This window comes from Colletes gigas, unplaced genomic scaffold (genome assembly GCF_013123115.1).
Source record: "Colletes gigas isolate AHSC1104 unplaced genomic scaffold, ASM1312311v1 Colletes_gigas_Sc00023, whole genome shotgun sequence".
Taxonomy (NCBI): Eukaryota; Metazoa; Arthropoda; class Insecta; order Hymenoptera; family Colletidae; genus Colletes; species Colletes gigas.
In genome coordinates this window covers 1543496-1571447 of record NW_025106652.1, presented here as the reverse complement: position 1 = coordinate 1571447, position 27952 = coordinate 1543496, and the positions used below count along the sequence as shown (strand labels likewise).

General features: G+C 40.3%; 1 protein-coding gene across 1 annotated transcript; it reads left to right on the top strand.

Moving 5' to 3' along the window:
* The first annotated feature begins 17812 nt into the window (after positions 1–17812).
* Positions 17813–21888, top strand: LOC122401301. Its single transcript, XM_043403367.1, has 6 exons — positions 17813–17951; positions 20246–20517; positions 20914–21168; positions 21232–21419; positions 21478–21656; positions 21719–21888. Exons 1-6 carry the CDS (start codon positions 17813–17815, stop codon positions 21886–21888), a joined length of 1203 nt encoding a protein of 400 aa, XP_043259302.1.
* Positions 21889–27952: the final 6064 nt, after the last annotated feature.

The following is a 27952-nucleotide window of genomic DNA, read 5'->3' as shown; positions in this document are numbered from 1 at the left end:
ATGACTATCTGTCCCACCAAATCTGAAGATTGATAGACTCCATAAAAAAGATTACATTTCCGGGATCTTAGAAGTTGATACGATCATAAATTTTCAAAGAAAACTCGAATCAACAAACGATATATTAACGCTAAACCTACCATGACCGGCCAGATGACCGTTTTTAAAATTTCGTTTAGAATTTCTAACATACAATGTTATTTTAGCGCCACTTAACTTCACGACTTTTCTTACAGTATACGTATAATGAATTTTTCAATATTTACTTCTACTTTTATTATTTGTTTTCTAAGAAAAATATGTAGTCTGTCTTGTTTACCACGACCGGTCATCTGATTGATTGAATAATTTATATTTATTTGTAAAAAAGCGGATAAAATTTGGTACCAAATTCTAGTTAACTTTCGACGTAAATAAGAAATATACATATAGCAAAGATCAAAGAAGAGTATCTTCAGTTTCTACTGTCTTAGACAGTCTAACAACGCGTATTAAAAATAATTAAACTTTAGACTCGTGTAATTCCGAAGCTACTAGTGTTTTATCCATAACTGACCCACTGTTAGAAGCGGCAAGGCCTCTCCTTTAAAATGGTTTCTGGTCTATGTCAATCCAACTTTCCGTTTTCGAGATATCGTAATTTATGAGAAAGCGCAATTTTTAAAATTCCACTGTCTTTCGCTTCACCGTGTTAGAAGAGGCTATTAACGCGTACTAAAAATATTAAGACTTTGGATGCGTGCAGTTCCGAAACTACTAGTGCTTTATCCATTATTGAGCCATTGTTAGCGGCGGCAAACCTTCCTCTTTGAAATGGTTTTTGGTTTTTGTCGATCTGACTTTCCGTTTTCGAGATATCGTAATTTATGTGAAAGCGTAATTTTTATAATTCGACTATCTCTGTCTTCGTTTGACGCGTCGCGTCGGGCCTCTCTCTCGCGCGTGAGTCGAGACAGTCGTGACCTAGTTTCGGCGTAGTATTTCCAAGAATTTACTACACATTGTTTACTAATGTCGCGCGCACGAGTTCATTGCCCCCAATGAAACGTAAACAAACGCTTCGGACTCTCGTATCTCCGAAACTAGCCACCGCATCGACTTGAAAATAAAATCACTATATCACCGGAACTAATTAAGCTACCGGCTTGTTTGAACGCTCGTTTTAAAGGGCTTTTTATCCTCTCTCCGATGAATATAACTACTTTTATAATTTATGCTGTCTTCTATGTTTATTTTGAAATTTACTTTAACGTTATATATCCAAAGAAGTTTCAGCAATTCTTATCGATGATACGACTGGTGTGCAATGAAACTGGGTTATAAATTCTTTATTTAATTGGAAACGAATTTAAATTTGTATACAGGATGTTTGCACAATTACTATGTCATTTTTTCGTAAGCAATTGTTTTCTCCGGAATTAACTACGGTATCGACTTGACACAAAATTTGTTTTCGAGGGCGTTTTATCGCTCATCGTATGAAGTTAAAGTACTAAGTATGCACATTTTGCGGCATAAAACAGAAAGATATCTTACAAATAAACTTCAGAAAACAACTTTCTATACATACAACGCAAAAAATTAAAAGTCTATTTAGAAAGACTGGTCATTTGGTCGGTTATGGTATGAATGGGTATACATAAACTGTCAATAGGTTTAGTGTTGAAAAATTTTTAGCAATAGTCTGATATCTTCGAAACACAAAAAACTCTATTATCGAATTTCGACGCAAAACTAATATGGAGGACAGAAACGAGGGACGAGCAACCGTCGATAAAAAGTATTATCACCCTCCTAAGCTCGGTTCATTCCGCTGTATCTAGCGTTCATGAATTCGCCTAGGTCCATCCTCCGATAGGGACACAAGTTAGCCATGGCGATGCAACGAGGGGTGTGTCGCGACAGATGTTCCAGCGCTGCCGCTAAGGGGATAATTGAGTATTGTAAGGCGACAACAAAATCAAATTTCATTCTGTGTACACACATTAGCGCGGTTCGTCGCCTCCCTTTTCATGGCGAGCCCCTCCGCCAAAACGACAAACGGACGTCAAACTTCGGGGCCCTTTCGAACGATCCTTTACGACCCTGGACAATGACGGAACGATAAATAATAACGATAATACTTTGCACGCAATATTGTCTGTAATTTATGAAGTTTGCGAAGCTGCACCGAATGGGTGTTGTGTTCATTTTCGAAAGAAAATAAAATCTCACCCCTGCAGGGAGGAACGTTGCATTTTCCCATTTCTACTCGAGTTTATTTAGCGTTATTAAAACCAAGATTAGTTTGGGTATCCGTTTCGCAAAGATTAGAAACGACACGAGACGGATATTTCGGTGGACTAAAATTCCTTCACTCTGCAGAGACACCATTTTTCGAGGGACATTCGTCATCTCGTCGTCGGCAGATGGGTCCTGGGTGATTCGCGCGGGACGAATCGTCCTCCGTTGGCAGATGTCCCGCTTGTGTTCAGCGAATTCTGACGTTTCGCGACGGAGAGATCGCAGGATTCGCAAGGATGGCTCGACTTAGCGCGATAAAACGTAAATAGGCCGATGGGCTCGACGAGATCACCGATCGATCGTAAATCACGGGCCTACGTTTCACTTACCGCTTTTTCTCGGGCTGGTGACTGACCGTTGCCCGGACAGCCAGCAACGTAATTCCACCGATCGGTTCGAAGATTAACCCTTAAACGGACGTATTCTGACAGACGTGCGCGATCCCTTTTTTCTCACCTCTCCACGCTTCGCGAGCCATTCCTTCTTTAGGACCATCGCAGCCTTTTTACGCGGATGACCGTTTATTAGACGCCATTTTCGGGGAAACGCTCGACGACCCCTGCGGAATTTTTGATAACATCGATGTCCAACGTAAAAGAAATATGAACGTAAATAAATCTAAGTTTTCAATCTTATTCCTACCCCCTAGGTAAATTGTTTAGACCTTGGAGACATAAATAACAGATGTCCAGATGCCATCCTGTGCCATATTATACGTTCTATAGCATTTGGTATTATTTACAACTACCTATCATTTTCTATATTATTGCTTTCTATTTATATTTAGAAATCACTATCTGCTTCTACGAATGAAAAACACTGATAGAGATTATAGGTCTAGAACTCCGATCAATTTTGTAGGTTCTTTTACGTCCTCTCAGGAGAACCATTGTGTGTTCGCGATTAAAATCAGCGAACCACTCCCCTCTCTAGTTCGCGGATAGAGCGATAAAGCTCGCGAAGAAACGTTGTCTCTGGCCGTTTCTCTAATCGCTTCCCCGGAACCCGTCAAACGCACAGGCGTTTCTTAATTGAAGCCGCAGAACAGAGCCACTTCAACGATCATAAAATCGCCGGTGTAGAACAGGATACCGTTTTTAGGATCGCAATCTCTGCCGCGCGGCGATCCTCGTTACAGAGAAAACCTAGCTGTGGGAAAGCAGGAAGCAACTACGGGGCATTATGGATTCCCCGAACTTCTGTTGGCGAACCGGTTCGCGATCTAGCAACGCTTCTCTGCGCGAAATCTTCGGAACGAGTGTCGAATTACGGAATAATTAACGTGCTTCTCGTAGAATCGATGCACGGCGGCCCGGAAATCCCAAGGAGATGACCTGGTCACGCCATGTTTAATTCATTAACTTCTTTCGAAAGTTGGTAGAGACAGTATTCCAAAATTTGTTTTTCGTTGATAACGTTCCTGTTATTAAAGATCAAATTATATTTATAACGTACAAAGATGTCACTAGTTAACAATTCCTCGGCGGAGGACATTTTTAAATTCAGGGGAAGGTGTCGAAGAGAAGTGCTCTTCTGTCTGTGAAAATGATTAAAGCAAATTCCGACAATGCGAATGGGCATTTCAATATAGGTGTGTTTTAGAACACAAAAATATTTAAGAAACTTAGTAGAAAAATGTAAAGTTTCAAAATATTAACTGGGGTTCTCATGCTCACAATTAAGTGCTCGTGCAATAAACCAAATTTTATTTTTAAGAGTGCATCCCGTTGCACCTAATTTTTCTTCGACCTGAGTCTGCATAGTCTATGTTTTGGATCAAAACCAAAATCACTGCTGTATGTACTAGGATATTATTTCGATTGTTTACCAATGAATATTTGCAATAATATGACGTATATTTAAGAGCAATTTTTTGTAAACTTTTTGGGTCGTCGCATCGGAGCGGTGTGGCGCCGCGGCGTTGGTAGCCGATTCCATCAAGGATTTAAGGGCTGCTTCCACGCGCTTCCGCCTCCTCTAATCGACCGACGTTGATTGTGAACCGTGTTATTACGCGAAAAAGGTTGAGAGCCGATCCGATGATAAAAACACGGCCGAGATTGCTCGCGGAGCATTAACGTTACTCACACGGGGACAGAAAACGAGCGGAGCTGCACGCACGTGCAGTCTTTAGATGCAACGCGCTGCATCGGTGTAACGCGGTACGGTCGTCTTATCGATTGCACTGCTGGCACTTGGCTCGCTACCACAACAGCCATCGACGACCCTTTTCTTGCGCCTCTTTTCCACTGATTACGATCCAGTATGGATTTTATCGCGGTTGCTCGCGACAAGCTGCTGCTCCGCGAAACGTTCGGTGTCCGCGGGACCTCGTAGTTTATGGTCGCTCAGCGTCCATGGACGGCCTATTGCGATTTGTTTCGGCGACCTCGTGAAATCGACCGCGACCAGAGCGGTTGCAGACGAACGAGGCTGAAGCAGGATGGAACTCGCGGGCTGGTAATGCTTGCTATGAATTTATGACGCTCCTTTTAGAAACGAAATTACTCGCAAATAATATATATTGGCATCGTGCCGCTCGGATAAAAATAAGAAAGTAGAATAGCAGTCGACCGATTACTGCACACAAATTGTTTACGAATAATATTTTATATTGCAGCAATGTTCAACTGCTTTTACAGAAAGTGCTTGAAATTGGGCTCAAATTAATATGAATATAAGGAATAATTTTCAAAAGGCAATTGTAGACTTTAGCCATACAAATAAGAATCGTTTCGATCAATTACTCGATATTGTTACACAAGATTCGTGAATATTTTTATTTCGACTTATGACCGTTGCTCCGGATCGTATACGAAATAAATAAATTAATAAAGCGTTCCAGGCAGTGTCATGGTCCTTTTATCGTCATCCAAGCAACCGAGCGGTTAGTTTTCCACGAGTTTCCTCACAGACGTTAGCGTAACGTGACCTATACCCATTACCGTGGTCTCGGCTACCCGTTGCGTCGTTCCACCACGCGATCTCACTGTCACCTAATAACGCTCCTCCTAATCGGCAGATAAGAGTACACGCGATTGTCGTAGCATAAATAGAGCTAGGATTCCCCTTTCGAAGTCCAGGCGGAAAGTCTGCAAACAGCGTCGCGCTCGATCGCGGAACAACTATAGGCCGTGATTAACACGTACCGTCTGTTGATTGCTGTTTATCTAGATGCACCCGAGATTCGACGTCTACGATCTGTTTTTCACCAATGACTCGCTCGGAAAACTGATACGTAAATCGTCCTTGTAAATCAGCCGCGACGATGAACACGTTCTGTGTTCCTGCCATTTTTACGAAGATCATAAAATCGACAACCAGCTAGTGATTTGTGCATCCGCGAGAAGTTGGCTAGTGGAACGACACAGGGGATAGAGGAGTACTTCGCTGGCTCCACCTATCCCCACTATCGTGATGGGAACCAATCAAATCCGCATTCCTTCATGCGTCAACTGCTCGCGGATGTGCAATAGCTCCATTCAATAAACTTAACGGTACTTGGGTACGGTTTAGAGGTACTCAGAGCTTCAGTTTAAGCACCAGATATTAATAGATGACAGTCCTGGAGATGGTACAGCTAGGTGTAATGCGACTTTAAACCCCGTAGTTCAGTACGAGTTTAGATTGATAGTCGAGGGAATACGAGGCCTGAACCTTCCTCATAAAGATTGCCACGAACTACGGTCCAAGGATCCGTAACAAAGCGTCCAATCCTGACCCAGGCCAGTTGGAGGCACTTAGTCAAAACGGAAGCTGGAGCAATCTGCATCCCCGTTTCCGCTTTCCCGTGGCAAGCGACAAAAAACGAGCACCGATCAGCCAAGTCAGACACAATCTCCGCTTTCCAAATTCGAAGGAGAGTAATGTTGGGCCGGTGACTCGGCAACAAGCCGCGTCCGGAGAGCACGAGCTGCCTCCATTCTCCCCCGAAGCCTCTACCTGAAGCTTCTAAACGAGCCGGGGAGGGAAGGTGATGCATCGCGGGGCGTGACTGGCCGGCCAAAGAGGATTTCGTGGCCAGGATTGTGTTTTGACGTGTTTTGACAAACGGGCGCCATTATACCGGGCACCGGGGGCCTGTAGGCGCTGTGAGTGCTACCTCGAGCCAACCGGGCGACCTAGGTGGCCGTGTTCGAGCAAACCAGCCAGCAGTCTGAACGATCCTACGAAACAATTACACCTCCGGAAGCCTCTACTTTGAGCTTGACCGAACGCCAATTTTCCGACCAGTCGACGACGGCCATAGACACCGCTTTTTACGCCCTTTCTCCTTCTGATCCTCTTTGTCTAGGCGAATTGTTCGCGGACCTCGAACCTTATTGACTGTGGTACTACTCGGAACGGATGTTTGCAATTTATTTGGGCCAGATGCAGCTACGTTGTGAAACTGTAGCGTCGATGTTCACGATGATTGTTGAGATTGGAAGTGTTAGGATTCGTCAGATTTCTAGGTGACGATCGATATTCTTACGAGCTCGGTACTTCAGTTAAACAGGATGAGATTCTTGGAAAAATATTCGATGATGATGAGTTCAGCCAGTAGTAATACTCTCATTAAACGACTCTAGTAGGGCTCTATAGAATGTGTTGAGAATCTTGGAACAATTCTCGATGATAACTTCGGTCAGTTGTGAGATTAAGTGATATATAATGGATGCTCTTATCGATTGGGTTCGGTGCTTCAAACTATTGCGGGATGGGAGAAGAACGTTAGAAGAATCTTCTGTGATGATGAGTGCGATCAGATCTGAGATTGAATGATGTATAATAGGTATTTATTTATCCGAGAATCTTCATACAGTCGGACCTGTGGTTGATATTCTTATACACCATGTGCAGTTCTTGAGTCCAGCTACTGCAGAGTTGGATGAGAATCGAATTCAAGTCACAGTTATTGTACGTGATTTTGATATTCAGATTATTGAATTTCTTATTCTCAGCTTTTGCTAATTATAAAGTACAAGTGTTGCACGATAGTATCGAACAATATGTATACATCGTGTCGACCATTATCCCCGATACACGCAAGAATAGAAAAAGAGAAGCTTCGATTCTTAAGGATACTCGACACTGAATCGCGTCGAAGTACAAAAATAAGAAGCTCCCGTATTCCCGTGTATCTTTTGGTAATTAATTTAACCTGAAGAGAAGATTCGATCTCCGGGTAACGAGACCGTGTTTGCGCGGCTTAACACACGCTACCAGGTTTCGCTGAAATCATTCGTGCAAATGGCACGACAAAAAATGAACCGGATAAAGAATGTCGACCCGAGGCTCCCGAGGATGTAAACCCGACGATAACATTTACTTGTAAATTGAAGCGTTACGGCTGGCGTTACAGTTTCAGATGGCACTGCGCTAGTTGCTAATTAATATTAATGCAACGCTGCCGCGAGAGAATTCAATTCTGGAAGCACGACGAGATAAATTAGCTGGTTATCGCCATCTCGGTATTTCCAATTAATTACACTAAAGATTGCGATCTACCAATCGCGCGGACTGAAATAAAGAAGAACCAACGAGACGGCCGTAATAAAATTATAAATGAAGAATTAACGAAAAATATAGTACGCCAGCTGAACTGGAACATGGTCCTTGAATATCATTAACAATCTACCGGATCGTGGGTCGACGAAGTCTTCTTACTTTTAGATATTATACTTTTAAAAATAAAGACTAATTATTGCGATCAATATATTGGCTCTTTTGGGAGAACCTTTCCTCGAAGAATGTAAACAAGAAATTTGTTTCTCCGAGATAAGAACTATTTCAATACGATTAAAATATTAATGTATTTGTTTCTTGTCTGAGAGGTTTTAAAAGAGAAAATACTTTTATTAGAATTACAGGAATTAGATTTGCAACGAAAAAAATCATAAAAGTTTGTTAACTTATGAAGCGATGTCTGATTAAATATGCGCGATCCCCGAACTATAGGCAGTTAATCGATCAACCAACTTCATTTTGATGTTTTGGATCAAGTTATCGAACACGCGCTATCGAATACGAATGGCCAGTAATTTTTTAAACAACGTATGCAATCATTTTGGACACGAACTACCGTGGAATTTGAGGGATCAATATCAAGAAGACATTTTAAAAAAAAATAAGTCACAAGCAGGTGGATCGCCGAACTTTCGACTGTGTCCGACTCGCTCCTTATTTGTAAATACAACTGGCATAGTTTTAAACTCTTGTAAATATCATTTTAATTTAATCTTAAGCGTATTCATCGAACAGAATCCATCTCTGATAAATAGCTACTGATATACCCGACGTAATTCGATATGTTCTCGTTTAGTTTGAGATAACTGTGTTATAAACTCGAAACGTGTACGTTTCGGGAAAAAGAAACATCTTTAAATGACGTACGTTAATTAAATTTTACTCACCGGACATCGTCAATTTATTTTTGCTCAAATGATGTTTGCTTATATATAAGTTCATTTCTATTTCATTCTCCAACATGTTTCACTATTTGTAAAATACTTTTAATAATATTAAATAAAATCTAAAAGAATTATATATTTTATATAAGTTCTGTTTGATAATGATTGATCAAGGAAAATTCGTACACTAGGAGTTATAGTTTCTTCGAGTAACTCTGAGACTTACATTTGCTTTTCCTTGACTAGAAATTCTGGCGTCATGGGAAAATTTCTGACGCGCAACCTTCGACATTTTCCGGGCTTTGGGGCTGAGTTTTACGTGAAAACACGTTCTCGAAATGTTTCCTCCGCCCTTCGAAACGCTCCACCCTCTGATTTCACGAGAGGGGACCAACAGATGATCTTACAAGTCTGTAAACTACCGACTGACATCGTGTTCGCCAGGCTATAGTAATCGTCTGGATCCCCATCGAAATTATCCCGGATGAATCGTTAGTATGGTCGCCCCTTAGTATACGATACGAGATAGATTTCTGATCCATTATATTTGATAATCTCAGAGATGTATCAACAGTTTTACACCCTCTTTCAAATTCTCCGCGTGAAATATCCTATAAAGGATGGTCAGAGATAGGCTAACTTTTATTGGAATATTACAAGAGCGAGTAAGTTTATCTTTCATTAGTTATTTGAAATTTACTTTTAGCTTACATTAATGAGCACCGACGTGTTTATAATTAAATAGTCTTTTAACGAAAAAGGCTGTAACGACGAAAATGTTTATGATAAAAATAAACAGTGCTTGTAAATGCTATAATTAGCGTATTTTATGCGCTCGATGTAATTTGAAATTGCGTATAAAATATATGACATTTGAGGATATACTGTATATTATTTATATAGAAATAAAAATGTCACGACTCGTAATCGCTAAAAATGTATCGCGGTTTATGATTCTGGAGAAAAAAATATGATAAAATATTCTCGTTCAACATCTGTTTTCGCTTTCAAGGATGAGGGGATCTGCAAAGAAGAAACGGAATCTTCGATGTTATTTATCTTAAACAGGATTATAATAAACGACAGCGATTTGGAGAATGAACGAAAGGATGTCGCATGGGAATAAAGGAATAAAAGGAACCCTGTATGTTTTTCCTGTCCTGTCCCTTCGGCGACATAGGAAAGGGAGAAGGGAGCCAGCTGTCCGGCTTCTCACTGCTTTCTTTTCGTACCCGACTATGCGTCACTGAAAGAGTCTTCAGTGCTCCTGTCGGTGCTGCCCTCTACTCGGAGGCTCCTGCATTAAGAGCCCCCCAGTTCGTCGCGAAATCTCTAACGTTGAGATACTATCGTAGTACCAGCGAAAAAAACATTAAAAATTTGCGAAAACATTACTAAAAATAAACTAGTGTCTCAATTACAATTTAATCTGTAAGTCTCAACAATTGATTGTTCTATTTACTTTACAATTTTAGTAAAAGAAATATTGAATACAAGGAACAAAAGCTTTCCCCTCTCGCTCGATGCCTCTCGATCTATCGATCCCCCTTAACGACCGGTCCCCGTCCGCCGTTAACAACGATCTACCCAGACCTGTAATTACGAAGTCACGGAAACGTAAAGCTTCGCTATCAAACGTCGCGGTTTAATCACCTCCATATTGAGGCTCGATAATCACGTATGCAGAAAAAAGGGACTCTGCTACCGGTCGTTCGAGGGACTCTCGTCCTGCCAACCGACCACCGTTCGCGGTGTCGACTTTCCTAATCACGCTTGCAAGGACCGCTCTCGTCGATGCTAATGCGTCCTGCTCGCTGGAACGAGCGCAGACGGTGTTCAAGGTGGTTTCGAGCGTCTAGCAACCCGCCGCCGCGCTGGGGCGTAACCGACCGATCATCCTGATCATTAGAAGCGTACGCCCTTACATGCGCGCCGGTAATGAATACATAGATCCACCGGGGGGTTGAACGCTCCGACAACGAGGATGAAAATAGAGGACGCTGGTTACTCTTCCAACACGTGTTCCTTCTTTTTGACGATGAAAATGAAAAGCAAACGTAGCTTGAAAAGAGGAAAGATCACGATTTTTCTTTTGGACATCGATGGAATTTTTTTGCAATTTTTTGAAGAGAAATTACCAATTTTGATGACACTTCAAAATTCGAGTTTCTTTTTACTCCTTTTAACCTTGATTTTATTCAACAAAAAGACTACAAGAATAATTTAATTTATTTAATTCTCGCTCGATACGTATCATTTTATTTCGCCTAAAAGAAACGAACGTCGCGAATTTCTTTAATTTCTTTAATTCTTGTTCGATTCGAACATTCTGAATTACGAAATTATTTTGTTCAGAAGGCGTATCGTCTTGTTTCGGCCGAAAGAAACTTCGCGACCCCGGTATTAAAGAATCATTTCACGGGAGAATATTCGCCGAGCTTCCAAACCCATATGATTCCAATAAACAGTAAAATGTTTAAAATTGAAATGCCCCATGCGGGGATCACAGCTTTCGCAAGCGACGTGCAAGAAATAACTGACGTTCGACTGGGTGCTTTCGCGTGTCTGGAATAGCTTAATATCTGTCAACGTAAAGAAACTGAATGTAAATCCGTGCTGAGATACACCAATGGGAAGATTCCACGAACGCGAATCATTGAAAACGACGAAGGATGACTTTACGCGCGATCGGTCCGAGGGATCCGTTGGATGTTTCTCTTCGACCCGTTTCTCTTCCCCTCCCAGCGAACGAAACAGGAAGCGAGGATTATGTCTTCAGAGCATTGCACGCGATTACTTTTGTTCGAATCCTTCCTGTTGCTCGTCGAGTTAACGCGGATTAGATTGCCGTTCCGTATTTTAGCACTTGTTAATCGTTTTCATGTTCTAAACCGTCGGAGGTTCGTGCTCCCGTCAGAATGGCGCTTGTAAAGAGGCGATGTAAAAATGAAGTCAACAACTGCCAATCGCCAGAAGTGAACGCACTTACATAGTAGCAGTAATGAATACATAGCGCTTCGAGGGATAATAATTTAGCGCTGAATATACGACCCGCGAAAATTACGGGGAAGAAACGCGCCAAGATGTTTCTGCCATTTACTTTAAACCATCTAGAGAGAGATCGATATTAATGCATTGTTCCTGTTTAAATATCCTTTGAGCTAAATGGTGCGTACCGAGCTACTTGAAATAACTTCGAGTAGGTTTCAATAAAATTCATTGTGATTAATATAAATAATATTTAAATATTTAAAATTCGTTTTGATCGTCAACGGGTCCAGACTCAATTTTATACCGGAATTAAATAATAACATAAAGGTGGGAGAAGGTTGATAAAAAGTTTTCCTTGAAGAGTCGACAACGTATGGCAAGTCCAATTTACGGTCACCGTATGCTTTGATGCTACAGAGGATGAAGAGGCGAAGAAAAAGGTATTTTACCGCCTCGGATAAAGCGGTTTTCGAAAACGTGATATCCTAATGGCCGCACGAGGTGAGGGAAAAGGGGAGAAGGTCAAGGAAAGGACGACCTGGCTCCGGAGGATGGCGTAGGACTATCAAGGATATCGGCGATGGTCGCTGGCGGCGGATCAAGGAAAGGATGTCACGGTAACGCCAGATAAGTATCGATAGGACCTTGCCAAACGAAGAAAGCAGAGGATAAATTCTTATCTCTGACAGGCTATGTTTCGACGAGTTCCAATTGTTGATAATTATAGAAAAATATCGGTTAATACAACGCATACCATCTTCTTGGGTAATCTAATTAAATTGCCAGAGTTTACTTATATTATAATAACAACTATCAATATTGCCACTTCCACAATGTTCGAAACGATAATTAATATTTTTTATGGCAAATCAAAATAGACAATTCCTGTTTCAGAATTTCATAGAATATTTTAAGTGGGATGTACAATAATTTTAGTCCCAAAGGGGATTTGTAAAGAGGGCTTTTGACGTATAGAAAATGGCTAACGTAGCAAAATACTTTACCCATTTAACAATGAGTTATTAAGTTGAAAATTCAGCGGGAACGAAAAATGTGCAACGGTTACTGTGTTCCGCAGGAGAATGTCTCATAGAAGCGTCTACTTTGAATTCAATCATAGAGTCCTATAACTGTACAGCTTTAGACAGGATGTATCAGAGCTATAGGCGAAGCCTTGACTAGCTAATGGGAACTCAGGATAACAAAAGAACGTAAGTGAACATAGGTTTGCAAAGTAAGCGTTTTCAAGGCATTCAACTCCCCATTTTCTAAGCTGAGTTCCTTGTTCCATTATACATATCGTAAACTGACGAGGCATTTAAAGTAGATACACTGGTAGGATTCATGGGTAAGACATTTTCAATAGATTATAAGGGCATAAATTATTTAAATTATGTTCAATTTCTACGATCTCAACATTTTTTCTATCCACAGCTTCTTTAAATTTTAATATTCTCTTTTGATGTGAGTTAGTCTCGATATTTTAATTTTGATCCAAATTGTGAACGAATAAAGGGTTGATTTCTTCTAAAAAAGATAAACTTGAAAACTCGAACCTCTTCAAACCTCGAATGAACTTCGAAGTTTTAATTCATTTAAAATCCCATTGTCTGAATGTTATTGTAAAACCTCTACAACGCAAATGCCTTTGAAAAAAAAATTTCTATGTATTATTCGTGCACGTTTCTGTCTCTGTTCAATATTTTTAATCGAAAAATGTATTTCTGTCACAGTGAAGCAAAAATACATTAAGATCGTTTCACCCCTCAAAACTTCGACTGCAGTTCTGTCACAGCCCCGTGCACCAAACCTGAAACGCAAAATCTAATTGCAAAATTCCGACAAACGCGCACAAGATTCTGTAAATCGTGTCCCAGCCAGAAGTAGGGATTTATTTACGATATTTACCGGTTGTATAGCGGTGACATCAATGGTCAGATCTCTGGATCGCCTTTGGATCCAGGTATACAACGCGCGCTCTTCCCTCCTCCCCCCTTTTTTTTTTGCCTTCCAGTCGTGTAGATCTTTTGAAAGGTCCGCACTTAATAGACCCCGGGGACCCGGCGACTTGTTTGGACGTTTGCGGTATAAACAGAGCGACACCTGGTGATCTATGCACTCGCCTCGTCGGGATGAAACGAGCCGCGAAAGTCGAAGAGTTTTCGGTATTCGGGGTGGCCCTGACTGCACAATGCCACGGTTGACGTCGCGCGACGCCCAAGGACGCGGAAAAGTCGCCCTTTCAGGGCGCGCAACCGCTGACATTGATAGTTTGAGCAAACCTCGCGTTAAGTCGACTTGGATTTTGGGAAAATAATTCTCAAAAGCATTTGTATCCATTATAGACACACGTGTCCATACAAATACGATAACGATAACGTTTGGATACTTGTAAACGTACAGAAACACATGCATTTGTTGTCTTCGTGTAACAGTTAGAAGCAAGTATAAATGCCCGTTAAAAAGTAACCTATTTTGTTCTATAAAGAGGAACCACTAAGGTATCATCGAGAAAAAGTACAAAAATTTGAAGATAATTGGCTGCACAAGATGGTATATAATATTCAACAACTTTGCCATTTTATAACTTTGAATAACAAATCTCGTGTGAAGATGAAACTGAAATGTTGTTTACTATAACCTCCACATACCTTCATATTCAACCTGATAGTTAGCTCAGGAAGTGAACATAGAAATATATTTTTCTAGATCCTCAGGGTGCGTACCTTAAATTCATAAAGAAATCTTCATTATTTTCGTTCCCCTTCCCTTGTCAAGTGTCAATATAATTAGACACCTGAGTTATAGTTTCTGTAGTTGCATTTAACAAATATTATCTCACAAAGATAAAAGATCTCTGACTCCAAGTACTGGTGAAATAACAATTCGAAGTTAATTGGATGCAGATGATGGTACAAAATATTTAACAACTTTGTCATTTCGTAATTTTGAATAACAAATCTTATGACAAAATAAAATTAAAATATTGCGTAATATAACTCAATAAATCTTCATATTCCACCTGATAGATAGCTCAAATATATTTTTCTAGATCCTCAGGGTGCTGCCATAAATTCACAAAGAGATCTTCATTGTTTTCATTATCCTTCCCTTGTGAAGTGTCAATATAATAAACAAATCGCTAATTTATAGCCTGTCTTAATTGAATTTAAGGAACACCTGATCCACAAAGGAAAATGTACCTTTTGTACAATTTAACAGCAGCTTGCACAGAGATGACAAGGCGAATAGCTTATCACAAAAGGCCGATTCGAGGCCATTACGATTTCCTCCATGCATCGACGAGATCGTTCCTTTAAGGAGTAGCGGAAAACCGAAAAATAATTGGAGACGGTCTAACCGTGAGCGGCCGTCCGTAGCGGAATTGTTCTCCATTCGCGACAGAACGCCGCTGGAGCTTGTAAGTACACAGTCCGGCAACTAAAGTAAGCTATTAAATTCTTCAAATACACCGCCGTGGATGAACGTGATCGCCAATTAGGCAAGCGTGGTCGGCTTTTATGTAGACGAGATTATTCGAAATCGGTAAGAACGGGCGTATGTAAGGAGGACGCGCGCCTCAGAAAAGGAGATGCTCGCTCGCGCTGGCATTCCGTCCTTCCTTTTTCGGCCGGTCGCTTCGATTTTTCCTCGCTGAGCAGCCCTTTTTCCCCCTCGCTAGCAGCACGCACAATTGGGAGCGCTTTATATAGTTGCGTGTCCTGCATAACATTAAGAACGTAACGCGTTTTATGGCACGGCCACCCAGAATGCGTATCTTCGGTTCGACTCGCTCGATTCTGTGACGGGCATAAACGCCACGGCTGATTGCTGGCAAGAAATCCCTCCTATTGACGATTCCATATGACCGTCGAGCGTGACAACGTCATAAATTACGCGCTGACCTCGATTGATCGAATTAATACGACGTATGAACGACTCTGTTGTCTCTGCCCGTTCCAAGTAGGACGACTACCACAAGGCTGCCAAGGGGTGGCTGTCGTGGGAGAGTGAAATGTACAGATTTCATCTGGGTATTTAAAAAGAACTCGTTCGGAATTAGTATTGTAGTTTGTCGAGTCCTTTTTTCAAAAAGTAAATAGAAATTAATTTATCGTACCATGTAGATACGATAAAGTTTGCTGTACTCGCAGAAATTGAAGAAAGCGACTTCACATTTAAGATAAGTCCTTTTTGGGGCAATTGTTGGGAGGAAAATTTGTAGGAACAAATAAATATTTGTAGCATTTACTTTTAGAAAAAAGTAATTGTTCTATTCGAGCAGATATACAGATAAATAAAAATTCTGAAAATTGTGTCAACCGCAAATTGTGATTAAAACTGAAAAAAATCTGAAATGGAATCATAATTAGGCATCAAATATGGTTACAGAGCGTTGCGGACGTTTTAAAAACAAAAAAACTTGAGATGTTCGTTTAGTGTCATTAAGATTGTCGTGTAGTATTAATTTCTATTTGGGGTAGTTCAGAATTTTGCACGTTAAACGATTGAATTTGGAGATCAGTCTGTCCTATTTTGATTTGCTGTTGAGGTTATATTAAGGAATCAAGGGCTAAAAAAATTCACAAATAAATTTTCAGCTTCGATGACATCAAAGAGTATTGATAGGATGATATATAACGGATGAAATATTGCTTATATTAAGAAAAATGTGGTTTAAGAAGCTGAAGAGCCGCGCTATGACCACCTCTGGTATACGTAATGCGCGAAGCTCTTCGCCAGCGCGTCTAGAATTGCGCTGTTATCTATTCTCTTAACGTCGTATTCCCTGTGGCGACCACCCAAGGTGTCCGGCTTCAGTGTCGCGCGAGGGACGCTGAACGTTTCTCAAGGTTTTCGCGTATCATGAATGGCGTTGACAATCGTCGAGCGACCGATATACGACCTGGAAGAGAGAACAAGAGAGACAAGAGGAGACAGTCGACCGTAGGAGGTCCTCCATTTCGATTCACAGCGGTCCTGAGGATCTTGTCCTGGGAAAGCCATAAAAGGTGATCAAGTCGCGGTGATCCACAGACATCGACCGTGGCACGTACGTCGCACGAAAAGATGAAAAAAATTCGCCGACTCGTCTCGTCCGCTCAATCCGTGTACTTTCGTAACCGGAGACAGGCAAATTTTATTCCCAAATAACGAATAAAAATGTTTGGTTCACAAACCAACGTTCGCGTTTCATTCGTATGGAATCGATCAATGAACAGTTTAAATCGATATTCGGGCCAGTAAGATCGTAGACGAAAGTCGAATAAAATTTGTAGCGGTATGAGAAATGTGTATACGAAACATATTTTACAAGATTATTCGTAACAAATGAAGTTAATTTGAAAACGTAATCATATTTTATTAAGCCATAAAAAGATGAAATACTTTATGATTCTCCTTTTTATAGGTCTCCTTTGTCAAAAAGAAATATTTCGAAGCAAATAAATTGAAGGAACGGACCCACCGTAGGACATTGCAGAATTGTGAAGAGTCGAATCGCGAACGGTCACTGATAAATCGATAAAAATCAAACTTCTTATAGTTCGATCGATAATTCCAGTGTCTGATGAAGTCCATTGAGAACTTCGAGCCGTAAATCTTCATCGAATCGATTGTCTGGCACTGTGGCCAAGCGCATCGAGAACGAGTTCCCCGTCCACGAAATTGGATCATTCAGTTGCAAAACAGGTCATTGGGCCGACTTCGAGTCGATTTTTCAGTGTTCACGGTTTTTTTCTCCGAACCACGGATTTCGGTCGTGAACCGTGAAAATCGTCACAGTATTTCTCCAACGAATTTCCATTTGAAACGACACCTAAAACCGAATGTTTCAGGTTGAAACCACGAATTCGACACGGGAATTGGGAATTTCCTCCATTCTTTCCATTCGGGACGCGACGGGACAACGAAAGGGGAAAAGAATTATAAATATTTGGGTGGTCTATGTAACTTGGAAGATAACATTAACTCAGATACGTGCACACTGAACCACGACAAATTTTTTTCCTTCCCTTAACAAAGCCTTTCGTGTCCTAAATTGCTCTTGAAAACTCTCAACTATGAGTTATTTTCATGAGAAAGACAATTCACTGATAATATTTTAGTGAAGATAAAAATTAAAAGCTATTATTGAAAATCCTAAGATGGTGACCATATTATCTATAAATCCTCATAATAATGAGTTTCAAGTTGTTAGAGCCTTTCTGTTGCATCCACCAGCAATTCTAGAGGAGACACCATTTAATTTCTGTAACAATTTACTTCAAAATTACAATCCCAGAAGTATTATTAATTATTGAGTAAGTCATAGTCGTGTTTTCTTTCATAAACCTTTGCTCTTAATTTTGGATTTATTCATTAAACGAGAAACGATCTCCCACGTTTGCGCTATCTTTTACGAATAGATTGACTGAACTTTTTGAAACAAAATAAAAGGTTTTACATATTATTCCACACAGTTATATTTTTTAAACCAATTTCCTCATACTCTTCCAACTCCAACAGAAAGCCAATCGAAATCACGGTTCGCAAACCGAACAGGGATATTTAGCCACCCCTGCGTCATAAATCTTCAGCGAACGGATTGTTTGCAAACGTTGCGTGATCTGAAAGGAGGAAGCAGAGATTCCAAGGGGTTTCGTTGGGCGCTAGGTCATAGAATTCGGCGTTAGCCCAAAGACGAGGCGTCTAAGACCATTTGTCGCGATACGGGAGATCCTCCGTGATCTTCCGGCGCGGTTGACAGGTACGAAACAGGTAAATGCACCGCGGGATCCCCGTTTTCACGTACCGACATGGAAACCCTAGGGACAAAGGGCCGCGGGGGCGGCTCAAAGACCCCGAAACCGGCCGCAAAGTCAAAATAAAGTAATTGTTGCCCCTTTGTCGCCGTCATCTTACGTACACCCACCACCGTGCATTCTTTGTCCTTTTCGTATGGAAGGGGCGTCTTTCTGAAACCGAGAACGCTTCTGTTGGCGTCAGTGTCACGGTTTCTACTCTACTATTGGTACACTTGTCCCGTGGGATTCGTTTGGAGATTTTATCTGTCGAGGAGCAGCGTTGATTTCAATTTTCTTTTTAAACGTTTACTATCTCTAAATTAGTTTGTAAGGATAAAGAATAAATTTTTGCTCGCATATAAAGATTATTGCCTATTCAAACTATTTATTTCTCTGAAGTTCTAATTTTTAATAACTTGTTTGGAGATTTTTATTTGTCAAAGAGTAGGGTTGATTTCAATTTTCGTTTTAAACGCTTGTTATTAATAAACAGGTTTATAAAGACGAAGAAGACCGAGCAGCTGCAGAACCATATATAATTTTTGCTTATGAATAAATATTATTGCCCAGCGGCATTTAATAAATTTTGATAAACGAACTCGCAAAAATATGCAATAATAATAAATACAATAGTCACAAACACAAATAAAAATTCGATTGCAATTTTGGGACATGAAATGAGATTCAGATTCCGGTCAGAATGGACCCAGGAGCTTAAAATTTGAGGAACACGCGTCTAACGAGCAGGAATAAGTTAAATGAGAATGCGTTCTTCCGAAAAATCTCTCAATGACGCGTTGGAATTATGGAGTTCACCCTGCTTTGCACTTGAATGATCCAATTTCGCCCCGACGCGACGATCTTGAGAGGCGTTCGCAAGAAAGCGATTCCATCGGTGCCTTTTGTGGCGGAGGACACCTTCTTTGCAAATGAATGGGGAAAACCACGGCTCCGCCTTGAGGACTCTGATTTTCCGCGGCGACAATCACCGTTGACTTTTTGTCAAGTTTCTACATTGTGGACCGACACTCGAAGCTTTTCGTAATGCAATTATGCGGGCTCCACGAGCCGTTTTGTGAGACTTCGGGGAGGGATAGAGCGATTCAAAGCTCGCATTATGGTAAACGAGCCGTTTAAAAGTCGTTTCTCCGTGCAATTCGATCGGGTTTTGTGTTCACGAAGCTACGCGTGAAAAGATATTTCCACGTACAGTCGAGTCGCCCATTGTGCTCTAATTTGACAATTGTGGAGACACTATTGTACAGTTTTCTAGTTCGTAACGTTTTTAAGGGACCCTTAGTTGTTAAATTAAATATCTGTAAGACTTGCACAAAGTCGTAAGATTGTAAATTTTTAATTGAAATCAATTTTCGATTAACCGATGTTATCGATAGCAAGCGTTCGATAATCGACTTTCCATGCTCGGATACAAGGAGAAACAGATGACGCTGCAGTCACGAACGTAATATCCCGACCATGTTAATTTTAACCCCAAATTATTTCAAGTATTGACCACAATTTTGCAACATGTCGGAAAATAATTTCGAAACGATGACAACTCGCGTCGCGCCGGAAGTCGATGCCAGAATCCGCTGAAGAAGAGGAACGGAAACGTCACCGTGGATGGCACGTAACCTAATTAGAGCTTGTACCGTTTTCTTATTTTATTTTATTTTTATTAGTTGTCTTTATTCCGCGAACAAGTCATCGGCGTTCTACATTCCACGATCGTCGATTAGTGCTTTCGACGAAATTCTGCATCGAATATCGTGTCGATCGAGAGATTAAAAACAGTTTCTGGAGTTGCAATTCTCTGTTATCAGGAATCGAAACGAGCATGCTGCGCGAACACTTTCTCCCCGATTTCTGCCATCGATAATCAGCAGGACAATCGTTATCGGTCGACGATCAGAAAGCCCAAAGAGAGCTGCAACCTGAGAAAGTGCAAGTATGCCAAATCGCAGGCGGAAACCACATACTGCAATACCCAGAAACTCCTAGACAAGATTCAGAGCCTGAAGAAAAGCATTCAGGAGGCGGAGAACACTCAATCGCGCAGCAAACAGGTGAAATAATATTTTTAAAAAATAAAAAGAAAGCTTTTATAACATATATTTTTCAATAAAATTGTTTTTGTGGCCAATACTAGGCAAAACATAAGATTATTTTATTTTCTTACGTTTCGATCTGTGTTTCCATCAGAAAATAAAATTAGATATTGGAATAATACAAAATAATGAAAAAGAAATACAGTAGTGCCTCGTTTCCAGACGAAAAAGCAGGTCCACCAAACGTCCTTGAATCGAGGGTTGGAAACGAATTCTATTTCACTGAAATTTCAAACGCTGAAGATTGATTTTCGGAATATTTCCAATTTCCAATTTTATTAATATTTTATCTATCCGTTCCATACGAGAACTTCTATCGTAGAAATGTCATTTGGCGTGACTGTTTCGTTCCAGGGAAGCAGTAAAAGGAGAGATGTCCCTAGTCAAACGCAAGAGCTAAAGGTAACGGACTTGAACACCGCCAGGGAAGTCGTAAACGACTGCATAATGCAGATGACGAAATTGAAAACGTTTCTGAACGACGAGAATTGTTGGTGGAAGATGTTCAAGACTCTGGAGTTCGACTGCTGCGAGCAGAAACTACCTCATCTGCACGGGTATTTGGATGGAACGATGGTTACTTTAAAAATGTTGGAAGAGACGCTCGATGTGAGTAGACGACAAAAAACTAAGGTTTATTGAAAATGTCTGAGTAATATGTATTGATTTCAGAGGGATGACAATTTCGCGACTTCGACGCCGATAAAATCGAACTCGTTAACAACAGTCGACTCTAACGCGGTACCTGAACGGAAGAAACTGTTCAGGGAACAGTATACTGACAGTTGCGAAGAAGATACGAGAAAATACAAGGATTCTGGCATTGGTCGTAGTCTGAGCTTCCAATTGAACGAATTAAAGTAAGTGATTAAGTAAAATAATAACTATTTCGTTTCTTTTGCGATTTACTTGTTTCAGAAGCCACGAGTCCTGTCAACGAAACTGCCCATTTTCTTGTACGTCTGAAAATCAATCTAAAGCTCCTGACGCTAAGGACGAAGAGACGAACAATTTAATTACGTTCGATTCTGAACCACCAGAAAGTTTAGAAATGGTGGAGAAGTTCGTGGGAACGGAAGCTAGAATCAGCTCTATGGGTAGATTCTAATCGATCGCGTGGAACTGTGACTAGATCATCTCCTGAACATTTTCTTTTCAGTAAAATTACCGAGAGAATTACGGTTCGGCAGAAGCTCAACCGAACTCGGAGAGACATCGAGAATCAGGACAACGTTCAGCAGTGAAAACACAGCGAATAGGAAGATTATTGCTGCCGACATAAGTACCTCGACGGATTTAATTGTGGTACTGTTGAGGATGAATTATTAAAACATTGCAACGTGTAGAGTGGAAGATTAATTTTCCTGAATTTTAGTTTCAAATTTTATCGTATTTCATCTTGGGATTCGTGTGTTAATAATATATAAATTCACAAATATACAGGGTGTTCGGCCACCTCTAGCAAAAATTTTAATGAGCGATAGTAGAGGCCAAAATAAGACGAAAATCAAGAATACTAATTTGTTGGTGGAAGCTTCGTCAAAAAGTTATTAACGTTTAAAGTGCCACTCTTACTGAATTTTTTTCTCGAAAATGCGCAAGATTTCGGGGGTATGTCTATTCACCAAAAATGACTGTAATTGAACCCTACAACCGAAAATAATTTTACCACAACGATTTGCAATTTTTTAATTTTCTCGAATAATTTCACACATTCTCTATTTTTTTCCTCGAAAGTGGGCAGGATTTCGTGGGTATATCTAATGACAAAAACTGATTGTAATTGACCCCCGCAACCGAAAATAATTTTTCCACAACGATTTGCAATTTTGTTTCTCCGTTGAAAAATTTAGGCACCTAATTGGATTTTCAGTAAGGAATTTTTTTCTCGAAAGTGCGTACGATTTCGGAGGTATGTGTAATGATAAAAAATGATTGTAATTGATCCCCGCAACCGAAAATAATTTTTTTAAAACGATTTGAAAAATTTTTTTTCGCCGAAAAATTTCAGCACCTACTCGATTTTTTTTCTCGAAAGTAGATAGGATTTCGGAGGTATGTGTACTCACCAAAAATGATTGTAGTTGACCCCCGCAACCGAAAATAATTTTTCCAGAACGATTTGAAATTTTTGAATTTAATTGTTAATAACTTTTTAACGAAGCTTCCATCAACAAATTAGTATTCTTGATTTTCGTCTTATTTTGGCCTCTACTATCGCTCATTAAAATTGTTGCTAGAGGTGGCCTAACACCCTGTATATTGTATTGTCGAAACAGCAAGATTCAGAAAATTCCTTGAATCCTTTACTTTATTTTATTTTTTCGAAACTACTTGGAACAAATTGTAAATGTATAGTGTGAATTTAACATATTATGTATTTCATCACGAGGTTCGAAAGGGTTAATTTGAAGGCATTTTGAATTGGCAATCGCGGGGTCGCGTTAAAGTGTCTAACAAATAATCAATTCCAGAATACTCCCTATAACGACGTCGGAATTTCGACGAAGGGTCTGAAGGCCATGATGGAGAAAGCATTCTGTCTGAGGTCGAGTAGAACAAATACGAGGAACGAGAAACCTAGGAGCAAAAAAACAGACGCACAGAATACGAGCCAATAAAATAAAACAGTGAAAAAACAGTCGACGTTCGTGTATTTTAATGGTGCCCTGTAATCGAGAGGCAACATTCGTTCCACTTCGACGGGCAAATTTTAGTTCATCGTTCCTTTTACTGTTTCCCCATTACAGCATCCGTTTCGATTTACACGTATAATTGGATAATCTTCGTCGCAAGCTTTCGAAAAGCTTCCGAGCTTTGAGGAAGATATGGAGAAGAATACGAGCGTCGAGAATGAACGAGGTTAGAACGCTATCATTTAGTTCTACTCGCGCGAAAAATCGATACGAACAATTATAATTTACCTTTCGATGCAAGAAAATAATTTTTTATTATTTACTGATGTAACGTGTGTGGTTCCTTTCCAAAATAAAAACAATGCTTTTACCTATAAACGTTCGTAAGGTTTATTTACATTAGTAACATAAAATTCAAAATCTGTGGATTTGTGATTTTGTTGTAACTTTTAATTTTTATCCAGATGAAATTTTATTTAGTTAGTGTACACTGAACAGAAAGAAGCAATTGAAAGAAACCTGATTTAAAAAAATCCCAATCCCTAAACGTCACAAGAATTTTATTTTTGCTCCAAGGACGATAACATTGGATTTAGTAATTTTCAAAATGTTAGACATGTAAAATTAAGTGAAATTTGTGTATAAAACCTTATGTATAAAGAGTGTTGGGGGTGAAATCATGGTGTAACACAATTTTCTATTTTTTTACTTACATCGTTACGATCGTCAGTGTTAATTATTATCTTGAATTACGATACAGGGATATGAAACTAAACGAGTGATCACAGTGGCGAGGTGTTCCACCCTCTCAACCGACGAAAGATTGAAGACAGGCACCAGAACAATGCTGATAATCCGCGAATACTCGAGAATACGATCTCCGCTTCCAACCCCCTGCAGCTCCTACGAAAGCATCTATTCCAACGAAACTGACTATTGATCTCGATTACGTGCGAAAATATTCGTGGGGCGCGATTGGAAAAATTACAAAAGAGTTCACAGAATAACCTAGCCTCGAGATGAATGAAATAGAGACGAACGGAATGGAACGCACCGAGGGAATAAAAGGCGCAAAAAGAGAAGTGGCGAAATAAGCGGTCAAGTCCGCAGACAAAGGGACTGATCTCGTTAAGTAGGGGAATGCATAAAGGGCCGAGCAACGGCGACGAAAAAATCGACGCGATAGGAATATTGAAAAGGTGGCAGTCGCCGGAGACGCTGGAAAACGAGCAAAAATCGGTTACTTTGTTCGCTGTGAATACCTGCCAACCGATGTCTTCCGGTGGTCCCGTTTGCATTCTCGAGACGCCCGACCAATTATCGAAAGCTGAGAAAACCACGGCGAAATTTTGTAGCGGCGAAAACACAGAGAATTCCAAAAAGAGAAAAAAACCTACGGCTCAGGGTGGCTGCTCGAAGCTCTGCACTGGAATTAAGAACGCGGACGCTCCGGGGTGCGCCATTTTAATCGACGCGGTGGGCCAAAATCTCGAAAACGATCCTGCTCTTTAATTATTAGATCGAGAAATATATTACAACATTTATTGCCTCGTTAAAGTAAAAGCAAAACTGGCATTTACAGTGGTATTAGGATCTTATTTTAAATAAAATTTGGCACTTTTTATAAAACAGTTTCTGTCTGCAAAATGGATTCCACAATATTGTATTCAAAAATTCTTTTCCTGGCAACTTTTCAAAATTTTGGCCCACTGTACGATGTAAAAAGAAATGATTTGAAATACTTACGAAATACTTTAATCGGCGTTTCAGTTTTAAATCGACGGTATGCACTTCGAAGAAAAAGAGCAAACTGGCGAACAGACTGAAGAGGAGCAAGAGGAGGCTCAAGCAAATTTCTAACCAAGTGAAGGTGAGATAATTTCTTCCCAATCGTAAATGATTTCGATAAAGTTTGCTGGATCCATTCAAAGAAAAGGACCAAGAAGTCCCTGAGGAGAATCAAAGAAATCTACAGGAATATCGGCGCGAAGAGAGCTATGGGGTTCAAGTGTGACCTGAGGACCTGTGAGAGCACGCTGCTGAAGTGCAGTACTTCTTGCTCGAAACCCAACATGCTTTTCAGCCTTCAAAAGAGCAAAGGAACGAAGGTTGGCGATGGAAGACGTTTCACGACGTGTTGTTCGAAAGAGCACGAAATAGGAACAACGACGACCAAGTTGGACGCGAATCGATCGAAGCGTATGAAAGACAAATCGACCGACACGGGAGAGAACAAGGCAACTAATACGTGAACGACCGTGGGAAATTTATTCGTCTGTGTACGTGCGAAATTACTGTTAATTGCAAAAGTCAGTGCGTTCACTTTTCACTTTTCACTTTGCCCTCGTTATTATTTCATTTAGAATACGAATTTCTAATACTATGTTTTTCTGGGAAAAGAATACTTCTGTAGGTTTCCTTTGCTCGAAACATTTTTTGTTTATTAAAATCGACTCAAATATTGGAATGTCTGAACAGATACAACATTTTTCCATGTTAAAGCGACTAAAGTTTAATCCAATAAAAGGGTATGTACGTATATTAGTGATCAATAGACTGCGGATGAAATAATAATTCTCAACAAACTATAGCATGCACTTAATATTTAGGTGTTGAGGAACCCCTCTACGAAGCTCCAATTCTATTAATCCCGTTAATAAAAATATGAATTTGCACAAAAATCCGCAGTTTGGTAATGGAGTATGCTCGAAAATAGAAACACTTCTACTTCGTGACTTATTAATAATTCGCGAACGATAATTTGCCGATTCGATCAGGGATATTTCAACGAATCAAAATAGCCGGTAGAAAAGAGGAAATACAAGAACCGTCTGAAATTACTCGACAACACGACAGGAGATCGAGTTCCAAGCAAAGAGACCCAGCCGCGTTAATAAAGTGGCGCTTACTCCGAGCGTTTCCGGCCTTCCTCGCCTCTTAGCGTTTCTGCCATTCGTTGCTCATTACATATTTAGCCGGCGTTGGTAATAAGCGATCGTCCCGGGGGATCGGGTGATCAGCGGGGAATCAATTTGTCGACGGAAAGTCGGCGAGATTGACGAGGCAGATAATCGTGGATCGCGTCGAGCGAGTATCAGTCCGGCGAGCGTTCCTCCTCGCACGTCGAGGCTCGATGATTCGATAATTCGACCGGGAACTCGGCGAACAGAAACGAAAAATAAACGAAAGGAGCAGGAGAGGATGGAACTCGTCGGTGTCTCGCTCCTTTTGGTCACGTGGGCGCTAAGCAGCGATACATCACCCAGCCTGGCTATTCACCCAGGCAAATCGACTTTTATTGCTTTATAGCGCTTGTAAGCTGACCGTGCTCCATTCCGCGCGTGTAATCTGGATGTAAGGAGCTCGTTATTACGGACGGTCCATTCACCGGCCGACTTCCTTTTAACCTCTCCAAGGCATGCTGCACACCACAACGTGCACGGACTTTCAGATGATCTCTACGAACAGTACACGCGAAAAGGGGGGGGGGGGGAGGGGGAATGTCAATTTTAACGAATTTTCACCTCAACACTACACGATTCTCTGTATAGTCATTCTCTGTCTATGCACAGACAATTGTTGAGTAATTTTAACACGTGCTATATTAACTAATTTAATGTATACAAAGCAATGGGGATGATATAGTTACTTTCTCATTCGTATTCGTACACTATAATATGGTGATTCTATAGACAGACAGATGTTGAGTAATTTCAACACATACTATATGAATTAAAGTAATTTATAGAGAGCAATGAGGGATGATATAGTTACTTTCTCAATCATATTCGTACACTATAATATGATGATTCACTATAAATGAAAAGAAACTTGTTTTTGTTATGAATATTTCCCCATTTATTTCTACCAAATATTTACTGTACTGTGTTACTTCTATTTACGAAGTAGTTTTTGTGTTTTTTTAAAAACCAACTGGCTAGTAATGTCATAAATAGTAGACAATACTATCAACAATAAACAAATCTACGATACGTGGTGTTTCCCCAATCGGTCACCCATCCCAAAGTACTGTACTTGACGGCAGCCAAAGCAGCTTAATGCTTGATGTATCCAATGTAACACGACCGTTTACAATTTTAGTTTTTAATTTATTCATACACAAACCCTTACTACCCTTCAATGTATTAAAAAATGGACTTATATCAGTTTCAAAAACAGCGACTCAATTCATAACAAGTTTCTTTTCATTTGCAATATATACAATTATAATAAAATAATTCAAAGCATTTCAAAGAGAATAGGTGGAAATCTGTCTGTGCAAGATCCCACCGAGCAGCGCGGATACTGAGATCAAGAACAATTTTAGTACAAGGAGAGCTCATATTTGTTAACAATTTTATAATATTACGATAATATAAACAATTCTGACCTACAAATTCACGAGTTATCGACCAGTTGGAAGAAAACTACGAACCGAAAACCGCACTATCGAATGAGCTAATATTTCCAAAGCATCCCAGTGCATAGATTATTCGATTATGAAAATTTTGTCGCTTCCAATTATTCGATGTGTTCCGCCTATGGGCGCTCGAACATCCGAAGGATCCGATGGACGTCCTCTGTCGCGCACAAAGCTCCTCGAAACCGAAAAAGCCACGCATCGAACCGGAGCCTTGGGGTCGAAATAAAAAAGGCGAAACCTTCTCGAAACGAAGAACTCGAGTGGCATTTACATCGACGGTTTCTCCACGAGTCGAGTCTCTCGCGTGCTTCTTTTTCCGAGCGAGCTGTCAACG

Coding starts and splice junctions, on each gene's coding strand:
- LOC122401301 (XM_043403367.1), top strand. CDS start 17,813: ATGGTGACCATATTATCTATAAATCCTCATAATAATGAGTTTCAAGTT. Junction 21,420..21,477: donor TTCCAATTGAACGAATTAAA/GTAAGTGATTAA, acceptor TACTTGTTTCAG/AAGCCACGAGTCCTGTCAAC. Junction 21,657..21,718: donor AGCTAGAATCAGCTCTATGG/GTAGATTCTAAT, acceptor TTTTCTTTTCAG/TAAAATTACCGAGAGAATTA.